Source organism: Conger conger, chromosome 1 (assembly GCF_963514075.1).
Source record: "Conger conger chromosome 1, fConCon1.1, whole genome shotgun sequence".
In the NCBI taxonomy this organism is placed as follows: Eukaryota; Metazoa; Chordata; class Actinopteri; order Anguilliformes; family Congridae; genus Conger; species Conger conger.
The window spans coordinates 67,023,527-67,036,174 of record NC_083760.1 but is presented as its reverse complement, the minus strand read 5'-3'; the positions used below and the strand labels follow the sequence as shown (position 1 = coordinate 67,036,174).

Sequence of the window (12,648 nt, the reverse complement as noted above, 5' to 3'; positions counted from 1 at the left end):
TAATGTCACAGTGCCACACTAAACAGGATAACGAAGGGCCGAAGTATTGATCCAAGAGAAAATTCATTTTCCATTTTAGTTAACAAACTGCACTAAAATATATTTAAGCTACCTCGTTATTTTATCTAAAACAACCTGAAATCAGTAAAGCTAACCCACGAGGGTGAGAATCCAGTCCTGGAGGCCCGCCACAGTCTGCTGGGTTTCAGTGTGTTTTAGCACCAGCATTCAAGTCACTGACTGGCTAAAGAATCTACATCATTTGTTCTCAAGGCCTTAATTAGGAGCCCACAAGTACCAGCAGACAATGCAGTCCTCCAGGGGTTTGACGCCCCCGACCTTTCCATAATCACTGTGATGTACTCATATTTTGAAAGCTTCTACGCTGATGACACGTCAAAATACCAGTACCCAGGGCGGAGTGCTTGGCTCTCTCCTGCTCTGCCTTCATACCATGTCAAATGCCTCTTATTTCAGCTCATGGCTCCTCTCTACACTGTTATAGAAGTGACACCTTTTATTATGCCCTCCCCGCAGGTTTCCCCATCAGCACCTGAAACTAACGGCAAGACAAAGAAGCAGCTAGTTAAGCACTCTGCTCCTAGACCGACCTGCGCTCCCGGCACTTCCTGTAAAACTCTACTCTCTATAACCATATAACCATGAATGACAAACCTGTGATCCTCTCCCTCTCCTCACACTCTGAATACGTCCTGCACATTTTCTCTCAATGCCAAAGGTAGACTACAAAATCTCACCAAAAACTGAGCCAAGCTCCAGGTCCAGGACATGGTGTGGTCCTCACCAGAGGACTATAGCTGATCAAATGTATCTGGCCCAGAAAGCTCCAACCAAAATATCCCTATACCACACACATCTTCATTTCCCTCTTCCAACTGACACACAATTCACAACTTTGTATAATGTATAATTATCAAAATGTAGAATTGCTATTAAAAACTATAATCATATCTGACCTGCAACAATATGTAACATTACTGCAGGTCTATAATAAAACCATAAAATGTATGGTCATAGAATGAGTAATGAGTAATGGTTCTGCTTCCAAATTATGCTGTATTAATGTGAAAGCAGAACCAAGTATTATTTAATTATACAATTTAAATATCATTATCCAAACTGGTCAACCACAATTACCATATTTCTTATAAAGGAATATGATCGTTTAACAAAGCTTTCTGTGATATGAGAAAACAGCACTACATCTCCAGTGTGGTCTTAGCGCCAAACCTATTTTGCATCTATTAATTAGAAGGACTGTATGCCTTCGCGCTGCATAGCAAATCACCTAAGGACAAGACTTTTCTGCCGCATAATGCATAGTGATCAACCCAAAGATCACTGAACCCTAGCAGTGTCTATCACTTCTATCCTCCATTCTCTCTCAGCCTATCATTCACAGCACTTTCAGATGTGACGTTTGCCTTAAGACTTTCACAATGAAATCGTGAAGCCAACAAAATCCTACAGCCACGGCCAAGAACAGACGTGCCCCACCGCATGACCACCACACCCCCCCACACCCGCTCCACTGCCTCCGCCAACCCCATCACAACACGTGACCTTGCGAGGAATTTATCGGACCTGCCAGAGATGACCATTATCCCTTGCCCTCCTACTTAACCTTTGACCTAAGAGACCCTGGAATACGGCTGACAATCAAACCCCCCCACCCATGGACGGTTGGAATAATGCTATCCATCTCCATTGAGCAGACTGAAAGACTTCTTTTCAGTAATTGGGGGTAGCCTTCTCCCACATCTTACATTCCAATATTATGAACATTAATTAAGGCCCAAGTTCTTATCTTCCTCGCACTGGGAACTGTGCTTGCAGCGCACTTGTCCCTGGTTATAGTTGTGCACTTCGCTGAATGTCGCTCTGGATAAACTGTCTGCCAAATGGCTGTAATTTAATGTAATGTCACACTGAAACAGTGAACATCTTGCAGACGCAAGCTCTGTATCATTACCAAGGGGGATTGTTTTCAAAAATGTGCCCCTGCTCACCGTCCTGCTACTTTTAGCTCAAACACATGGTTGGCAAACACCTGCCTGGGCTCACAGTAGGCACACTGTGGAAGCCATCTGGGCTTCTAGGAAACAAACCTGCCACACGCCCAGATCTATGAAATATCACACAGCAGGAAACAAGCAAAGTCCACTTCAATTCTAACCTCCACCTCAAATGTGTATTTTATTATTTAACCTTTACTGAACAAAGGTCAGTAAGAACTGCTTTATCCCTTACTGTACCATGAAGCCCAAAACAAACTAAATGGGTATGGAAGGTGAGACTATTGGGGCATGAAGTAGCCCTCTGGGCAACCATTTAGCTAAATCTTGTAGCCCAAATACACACTCCTAAATCATACGTATACACATATAAACACATACGATGTATACTATTTTAAAGAACACTATATCATAAACCTACTCACATGTACTACATCATCTTTTAGTCATTCTTATTTTTTTATAACGGTAGTAAAAACATGCACGGCAGTTTTTTTTTTTCTTTCACGATAAAAAATCATTTGTAAATTATTATTTAAAACAAACAAGCACTTTACAATGTAGGTATCTGGCAGACACTTTCAGCCACATTGATTTACAAGCACCTATTTTTAATGAACTGAAATTCCCACAAAAAACAGCAGCTCGAAAACACAGAAAAGGGTGAGTTTGATGCAATAACAAGAAATAGTTCATGAAATTCCCCATCCAAACTTGTTGGGAAGTGTGGACAAATCAGTGTTCTCTTTTGTTCTGCTTAGCAGAAAGCAGCAGAAATTAAAACAGGCTAAGCAGCTATCATAAAGAGTCACCAAAAACATCTAAAATGTCCACAATTTCCATAATTTCCAGCTCGCCCTCTCGGTCCAATTACTGCAGTTTGGGCAGTTGGAGCTCTGACCTGCCATACAACTGTAATAAAGGCAGACTCATACAGAATTTAATAGTAATCGCCGCTAACTACATTTCTCCATGGCCCGAAATAGGGTGAATTCACTGGTAATCATCCAGGTGTTGGAGCATCACAGGACAAAGGCAGTTATTTTTTACCAAGCAATTTTTCTACCACTGATGGGAAAGAATAGATGACCAGATTGAGAGAGCCATGTATGGAATTTGGCCAAAACTCCCCTTTTGTTTTCATAATCACTGCGGAATCTTAGGGATGGTCAATAAGCAGGAACCTTGTTTAAAATCTCTAATCTGAAAAGAGATCCATCAATACTTAGTTATCACATTGAACATCAATCACCTGCTACTGTAGAGCAACATTCCCATACGGATTCAAACTATCCGCAAGAAGAAGGAATCCAAAAAGGCCTTGTTTTCAAATCACACATCAATCACCTTACATCGTAGAGGAACATTCCTGTTGCTGTATGGATTTAAACTGAAAGATGGATGCTCAAATAAGCTCTGTTCTCAACGGTTTTGCCTGTCTGGTTTGTGCAACGTGTGAATGAGTCTGTCAGTGTTCAAACAAATTCACACTGCATTAATATTCACCCCAGAGGAGCCAGAATTCATCTGAAAGTCATTCTGTTGGTACAGCACATGTCCCTTACCAATCAAAATCATTCAATATAGTTTATTGGATGCTTTAAAAACCTTAAACTCTGGTTTAAGCTTTTTAAAGTCTAGTTTTAAACTCATGAGAAATGACCTGAACATGAACGAGCCTGGATAGTCGTTAATGTCCATCATCTTTATATCCAGAAGGATGCAGGTTTGAATCCCTGTGCTCTACTGCTCTTGAATTTTAACAAGGTGCTGAATATGAATCGCTAAAGCAAACTTATCCATTTGTGTAATGGGATATTACAGTGTGAATATGAACCTCAACAATCCTTGCCCTAAATACATCAATATTAAATGAACCCTTAAAACATTTGGCTTTCCACCTTTTGGCAGTCTATATACTCTTAACAAACACAACAGTGAAACATGAATCATGACGATGGTTATACGAGCGAGCCCCAACTGAACAACAGAAGCACAAGCTCAAACATCAACAGACTTGAGTCTCGACTCAAGACACACAGTCGACTCGACTATAGACACACAGTAGGAGGTATTCCATTTGAAAAAATAAATAAGGAAATAAAATTCAAGCTTCACTGAATGGCTTTGGATTTGCCATAAAACCACATATCTAACAGGGCAAAAACTCAAATCAGCATGAATCACTAATGACCATGTATGTAGCCAGCAGTCCTGCAGACAGTGACCATTTCCAGGATTTTCTTTAGCGAAGCAATGGGGCATCCAGACAGATTTTAGAAATCGACATGAAGGATGTGTCAAAATACTTCCTTTCTCACACCCTGGGTTATTTTTAGAACAGATAATATATGGTAGAGCATGTGTTTAAGATATTAGAACATCCTGATGTGGGAGAGGTCACAGCCCTTCTGTGACCAAAATACACACCATACAACACAAGACTGAATCATAGAACACATGCCCCCTAAGAAAAAGCAGCTATGTGATAGCTGTGAACAGATTCATTCTCTGTTTGCCAAGGCAGATTATGATTATGTGCTTAGCAGATGGCCTTGTTTACTTACCCTAGGAGACTCATATAGCTTACATTTTATAGATTAACCATTGAAGACAACTGGTTTAACCCCTTAAGTTTCACCGGCCTAGGGCTGGGCTGGTGACTGTTTTTTTTGCATTCATTCCTTTTTTCAGCCTGCACTTTTCAATCGCTATGGTAACAGGATATACAGTTTTAAAGCACAGAAGCAATGCGTCGAATTGAAAAAATAAAATCACTCATAACTAATCAATCACAATTCACTCATCATGACCTATGAATTTCTCAAATAAACCACAGAAAAAACGTGCAGCCCTTTTCCTACACAACAGGGACATCCAAACTCCCAAAATGTCTCTGATGTTCCAGAATTCTTTTGCGTTTGCGTTTTAATTGGATAGGACAGAACCATTTTCACCACACAGATACGAGCCACAGTGCCAAGCCATCTTTGCCGTGTTTGCATTCCGCACTGTGATTTCTAATGCTTTTTTAGTAGGATTAGGGTACAGGTCATACAAATGAATAAACTAATAATTAAGCATGCACAGGAGCTGCAGAAGCTTGTACAGAACGACTGATTAAGGATAAGTGACAGATTGCAGCATGATTATTCTTTGTACTTTGTGTTTAGTATGCTACTTCTAGAATCAATATGTAATGCAAAGAATATATATATATATATATAATTTATTCACAATTTGAATGAATCACTGTTTACTGCTTAGGCAACAGTAGTACACAAATCAAATGAACCAGATCAAAGAGCCCACTGTCTCCTTACTTTTGTCTATCCAGTCCGGTAAATATTAACATCTTTAATTCATCCCTGATATACAAGACGAAAGTGCCCGAGTGCACAGTAATACTAGACTGGAGCTTTACATGCATCTATCAGTATGCATTAGTCCTGCAATTCAACCGTTGTATAATCATATCAGAATCATGAAATGGTTCCCATACTTGTTCTGTAGAAAATTAATCCCAAACCAAATATTTGGCTGGTTCTTTGAAAGACCGATACATCGGTCTTTTGAGGGACATCTTTTTACATGCAAGCTTGGTTTCATTGGTTCTATATGTTCAACTAACAGCCTTCTCTGAGGTTCAATTTCAAATACTGACGAGCTGTTTTCTTCCAGAAAAGATGCATTCCATGGTAAATATCCTGTGACAAATAAAATAGTGACACATAGAGCATATTTGAGGGTAACTGAGGGAATGCCAAGGCTGGTATTCCTCATTGCAAAAGTAATTTATTGTTTAAAATAAATGTTCATAAGCATGTCAAAATAAAACTGTTAAGTACAGATGTCTTTTAAGGTCAATAAAGACCACAAACCTCAAAACTGGCAGTGTCTCTCCATGAGAATTACGCAATTTATCCACTAAAGAATAGAGCATAGGCTGGGATTTGACTTTGCCAAATGAGCTACAGACAAATTCACTCACACTACCTCAAAGTAAAAGAGACACTCAGAAATACAGCATAAGAATTAAAGACAGTAGGAGCAACATGCTAAAGGTATACCAAATACATACAGGTATAAGGGGAGTGTTTGGGAAAAATGCCCTTGTTAACATTTCACAGGTGAGCATCGTCTGATGAAACAGATCCCAGTAAAAACAACGATTTACAGGAGTTAATGGGAGCCTCATTGGCCTTCAGCAGAATGCAGACAGACAGTACAGGCCTGACTAATTCAAACAGATGCTTGGCTTCAGTGCTCATCAACACACAGGGATTGGTACTACAGTACAGTGCTGCTCTGTCATGGACATGCACTGACTACTGGACAGGCAATGACTGCCAGACTATTCCCTCTAATTACACACAACACAGAACTACAGGACATATTAATAGGAGACTTCGCCGCTGTCTGGGATACTGTGCCATAATATATTACATGATTCATATGCATACACATGTAATTGAGCTGAACACAGCAGAATAATAGGAAGATATTTACAGACATGCTATTAATTCGCTAACCAGAGATTACATATTACTCCTTTATACAGCTGTGAATTTACGATGGCAACGGTGTGCATTATTCAAGGATACAACAGCAGTGTCAAAACCAGGATTTGAAACTATAACCAATGGTCAAACCAAAGGGCTTTGTGGCTCCCTAACCCCTAATGAAAGAGACACCATTGTTATTCTTTATAAATGTAAAAAAAGAAAGAAAAGCTGTATACAAGAGAGGAAGATATTTTTAAGCCAAGAGTGTGAGAATAATAAGGGCCCCTCCCCCACCGCCCCAAACACACAGGGAGATGTATGGGAGACAGGAATTATGCTGAGAAATAAGAGGACAACAAACAAGCCAGAAAACAGGAACATAAAATTCAATACATGAAAAACGCATTCCCCGGAGAAACATAAAATTTTCATTTTTCATCAATTTGGAACAAAGACAGTTCCCTGGGAAGGTCCATAAACAAAAGTAGCTTTAATTACCATTTTCCCTTTTCCTGAGCTATGTTTCACTAAACAGAGTGTGACAGTGTTTACATGTACAACTCAGCCCCTTTACCTTTTCCTCCCATTCTCCCTTCCCTGAATGTTACTGTTTTAGTCTCTAATCTAGAGACCCACCATTAATGACTCTCCTGTTTCCTTTCATTCTCATGAGGATGACTTGATGGTACAAAAACAAAACCGTTTTCCTATTGGGACCTCTTCATGAAGACGAGAATGTGAGTGATCCTACCACACGCGGGCCTGGATTATATGGATAAAATGGAAGCCTCCCATCCCTGTCATTGCATTTTCTTATTCTGTTACCAGATGCCATTATCCAGGGCCATGTACATTTAACAGAACATCATTTTATACACCTGCAAATATAGAAAGCCCTCTCAGGGGTAAACATCAACAGCAGCATCATACACAAAACCCTTCAAACCCAGGAGCCTCAGGCCCAGAGCAGAGCCGCCTCATCCCACACAGGGTGCTGAAATGGAGGCAGGTTTAATATGGCCTCCCTCTGGTCCCACATTAATGCTCTCATGCATTGAGAGGGCTTCACTGCAGAGCTCCCCGACAGGGAATCTGTCCTTTTCAGGTCAAATTGATATTTTGGTAACCAGGAAGCAGCCTGCCCAGTGGCGCAATTAATCTGACACCTCAGGTTTAATGAGCAGTCAGAAGACGTGTGGAGGGATGGCGGGTGAGCAGGAGCGCTAGTTTTGAGCTTCTCTGTCCAGCCGCCCCGGCTGCCTGGGCCTTTCGCACACTCACACGTCCTCCCATATGAAAACACTGATGCTCACTTGCCCTCTCGTTTTGTGAGGGATAGCAGGCTTTTGGCAGAAATTAATGGCTAGGCTACACTGTAGCTCCTAGGTTAGTGTTTTTCTATTGGTCCCAGAGTGGCTGTTCCATCCTCTCGCTGTCTTTTTTTGTGAGTATGTTAAGGAAGAAGTATGTCAGTGTGTAAAATATATAGAGGAGGAGGGAATTATGCAGCAACAAGGATGGTTTGTTATTAGTTGGCATGAAGCTTCAGTTTGGCCCTTCCACAGCACCCATGGAGTCCATCAGCTCCAGGCTGGGTCATAACCCGGGTAGATTGCCCTGCGCACCCCCCAACCTCCTGGTTCAACTTCTACTCCCTCATTATTGAGCAAACAGAGCTTTCACCAGCATCCCAGAAGAGAGTGCAACAGCCAGAACCACAGCCAGAAAGGACCTGGAGAAATGGCTCCACAGCATGAAGAATACTTTCCACATTTCCAGATCATTCTGCCAAATCTGTGCTCAAGAGGCGGCGCTAGAGGATGTTGGAGGGCAGCTCAAAACCCCTGCAGCTGAATCGCGCATAATAATGCATCATTAGACCAGAGCACAATAAGCGAATCAATTCAAATTCAAAATGCATTTTCAACTGAAAATCTTCCCCACACGTTCTGCATCTCCCCTATAAGGCCAGCTCTGTCAATAGGTTGTATAGCTCAGGCCATAGCATGTAGAACAGCATAAATACAGCCCCATATCAAGCAAATCTACTCCTGTTTCCTTTAATATTATTTACATTACTTATTTATATTTACATATAGATTACAAAAAAGTTGTTGACATTACACTGCAACAAGCTAATTGTATCTGGTGCTTGACGGCATTAACATTCCTGTGAATTATTCATAGGAAATTTCCCTCCAGTCTGAAAGTCACTGATTACAAATGACTGACATGCTGATTCCATTTTAATAACTGATGTTCATTACTGCATAACATAGTATAAGCAAAATCACTTTACCATCAGGATAAATGTGGCTGTGTTTTATTTTCCTCCCCATAAGCACCTACTCCTATCCAGCAGTGCCCTTTTACAATAATTGATGATCAATTTGGGCTGCAACTCCAGTTCAAATAGGACTTGAGGCAGATTTATAACAAACCATTTGTCTCCATGCCATACGACTCAGCTCATATTCTCTGGCCCGTCGACAGCATTACTGCTTTTCCAAGCGCTTACACTTTCAAACTTTGAATGAGTGCATTTTGAACCAACTTCAGTTCAGCACATCGCTACATTATTCAATGCCTGCTGAATTTGCAGTACAGCTGAAGCACTGCAGTGTTCAAGCCTGGGTGATAAAATCAAAGCTTATCCAGAGTTCTGTGAGGTTAAGCGGATGATTAACAAATACACACCCACAAATACAGAAGCTATTCCCTCCAAGATCTCTCCTTTAATGCTGGAGTAGACAGGCAGTGGAGAACATTTTAATGTTCACAGTCTGTGATGAGACCTGGCTGGAGCAGAGCCTACAACCAAGGTAATTTCAGAGAGAGATGCAGAACCCGGACAATGGTTAATAGTCTACCATTTTGAACACTGCTCCTTCTGGACGTAGTGTACTTCTGCACATATCCAGGCCCTAACTGTTCCTTATATTTTCATTTAGGATAATGCACACAATTGTGATACTTGATTTAATTAGGTAACACCACAACAATCTCATTTGGATGCATAATAAAAAGGACAGTCTGAAAGTTTTTAAACAAGCCATGATGAAAGGCAAGAATATGTTCCAATGGAAATTATTTTTTAATTTTAACAGAAGGCAGTTTAGGCTTTTAATAGAATTTGTGACTTCAGAAAACAAAGAAAACAAACTTCAGCCTACCCGCAAACCAATGTGTCTTTCTTTGAAAAGTACTCAAAATGTGCCTACCCACCCAGTTGAATTGAATCTCACACATCTTACCTACTTTTTTCATTTTTATTTAATTTTTCAGGTTGCAGATTTGTACCCATTTCATTTAGTCTGCATAATAATAGTAAACGATAAATGTTTTGCATACAACTTGCTTAAAACAACTGAGACTTTGATTTTGGTTGATCGAGGGGGGTTAAAATTCAAGCCCAAGAGAAAATGGCCACAGTTCTGCGTTTTAGGGCAGGGACACTCACCTCTTCCGGACCGGCCCGTCCTCAGAGTATTCACTGCTGCCATCGGTGTTCCGGACGGACCCCCGGATGGACCCCCGGATGGACCCCCTCAGCCCTCCAGCTTTACCACGGCCACCGCGACCCCCGCTTTTGGGTCCCGACCCCTTCAGCTGACCGTTGGAAAAAGACCCTGAGAACAGAAAAGATTCAAGCCTTCAGGATGGAAGCAGTGGCATGCATTATTCATGCACAAATCTAAAACTACAAAACCATGGTGTTAATATTTGCAGTTGAACTCAGATCTGTGTACAACCTCACAGTTTCTCTGTTATGGGAATGGCAATTAGCAAAAGTGTAATAAGGATGCATCACTTGTTACACAGAATATCTGAAGGCGTTTTCTAAGCCAGGAGAATTAAAGATACAACACCACAGAAAAACACGCACAATTTCATAAGGTGCATACAGTTACTATTAATTGCTATTAGATTTATAGAATCTCATCATGAAAAAATTTCCGTTTAGTCATTTTTGCACATTTTTAACATTCTTTGCACTTTTGGACACATACACACACAAACTGTGTGAGCAATAAAAACTATTCACATCACTGAGGCCCCGAAAAGGGCTCATTTTCATTCCAAAATTCTTCTCTTGGACAGGATCCAATTTAAAATGTACTGAACCGTATAAACCTGCACACCAATTAGGCACAAATAACAAGACAGCAGGACTGCCAAAACAATGAAGAGGAATTCACAGGATAGGTTCTTAATGAAATTTGTCTTAACAACCAGCCCAAACATTTCATACCTGTCAAGTAAGTGTTCGTAGCCTTGTCACATCAGCACCCCCCTCCACCCCAGAAATGGAACATTCCAAATCAGGAGCCCAGGAGCCATAAAGCACAAGAGTCAAGCAACTCTCTCTGCCCCTTCTGCGAGATTCACAGAGAGCAAGTCCAGCCATTCAAATACAATGCTCACAACATGGAATCTTACCGCCAACACCAGCTTTTTAGGGGCAGCCTGTAGCCTAGTGGTTAAGGTGCTTGGCTGGGGCCCGGAAGGTTGGTGGTTCAACTGTACTTAACCTGCTTAGTCTAATCAACTGTAAGTCGCTTTGGATAAAAGAGTCAGATAAATACCGCATTATTATTATTATTATTAAATAAGCACACAGCTTTATAGTAACCAAGGTCACCACCAATAGTCTTGCTATTAAGTGCATCCTTCATTCCCCTGAAAAATGAAACCAGTGGAAAGTTGGGTTGGTACCAGGGGTACATGTCAATGGTGCACCCTTGTCCAAAAAAACTCCAAGGGGGTCAATCAAAATGATAGCAATTACTTTAAAGGAGTGGTTGGTCATGGTGGTTGGTCATACTTTCTAGGCGTTTATATGCAATATACAAAAATACCCATTCAAGATGAACTTGGGGCGGCCTGTAGCGTAGTGGTTAAGGTAAATGACTGGGACACACAAGGTCGGTGGTTCTAATCCCGGTGTAGCCACAATGAGATCTGCACAGCTGTTGGGCCCTTGAGCAAGGCCCTTAACATTGCTCCAGGGGAGGACTGTCTCCTGCTTAGTCTAATCAACTGTACGTCGCTCTGGATAAGAGCGTCCGCCAAATGCCAATAATGTAATGTAACTTATTTTAGCATGACTAATGTACAGACTACTTCAGCCACTACAACGATTCATATTTTCTTTCCATTCAATTTCACACATGGTCAGCATACATCACAAACATAAAACGCCCTCAGTTCAGCACAGGGCTGTTTTTCTATCAGCAGTCACTCTCCTGCTTGGTTTTATGTGCTATAACTAGGTTTCACATGAGGTTTTAAGAGGAGTAACATGTTGCCTCTGACAACTTTTTCCAGGGCTTATTGTATTACACATGATGTTTTTATCCGCAATAACATGCGTTATGTCAAACAGATTTATATGCATTTACCCAAGCAAATTTCCACAATCTGTACCCTACCTGCTCTCCAAAGAGCTGGCAGAAAGCATTGAATGGGAATTGGCTCAGCAGACCCAATGCAATAATGCGGCCCTTGGAAACGTGTGTTTGTGCGCTTTGTTGTGGAGCAATGATGAGATAAGCTGCAAATTTTCCCACTTATACAATAAAATATGGCATTACACTGAAAGCATTCAATTCCTTGGAAGATGAGCGGTGATGACAAGTCAGTAGCAAAGACGAAGGCTAGCAAAGAAATGACTAATTTACCTGGACAAAATGCTGTTACAATGAAAACAGCCAATTTCTCCAGTTTCACAATGCAGCAAAAAAACAGAGCAGCCAGTATCAGCAGCAGCCAGTGTATTTCCAGGGTGATATTTTCTGCGCTGGCACAAAAGCAGAAAGGCTTGTCTGAATGTGAGTGCGTTAGGAGCTGAAGTGCTCCACAGCCCTGCCGGCATGGCGGCCTCTCTGGCTCGTTCCAGCGCCCGCCGTCAAGCCCACGAGGCACAGCCGCCATCACACACGATCCATCAGAACGCCTGCAGGCCAGCACATCCATCAGCACCCCAGCGCATAATCACACTCACTGAAGGAGAGGGGAGGCAGGGATGGATGGCACAAAATGAAAGGAGGAGGAAGGAATGTGAGAGTCTGAAAGAGAGGTAAGGACTAAGAGCAGTGACAGAAGGG

The 12,648-nt window shown here is 41.4% G+C and overlaps 1 protein-coding gene across 4 annotated transcripts in view; it reads right to left on the bottom strand.

Annotated features, from left to right (window-relative positions):
* The window catches only part of jarid2a (jumonji and AT-rich interaction domain containing 2a), an 87,502-nt gene that overhangs the window by 31,393 nt on the left and 43,461 nt on the right, over nt 1-12,648 (bottom strand). For all 4 annotated transcript variants that reach the window (XM_061255230.1, XM_061255221.1, XM_061255238.1 and 1 more), the window contains one exon: nt 10,002-10,170. In XM_061255230.1, the coding sequence (XP_061111214.1) occupies nt 10,002-10,170 (169 nt within the window). The remainder of the gene's footprint in view (nt 1-10,001; nt 10,171-12,648) is intronic.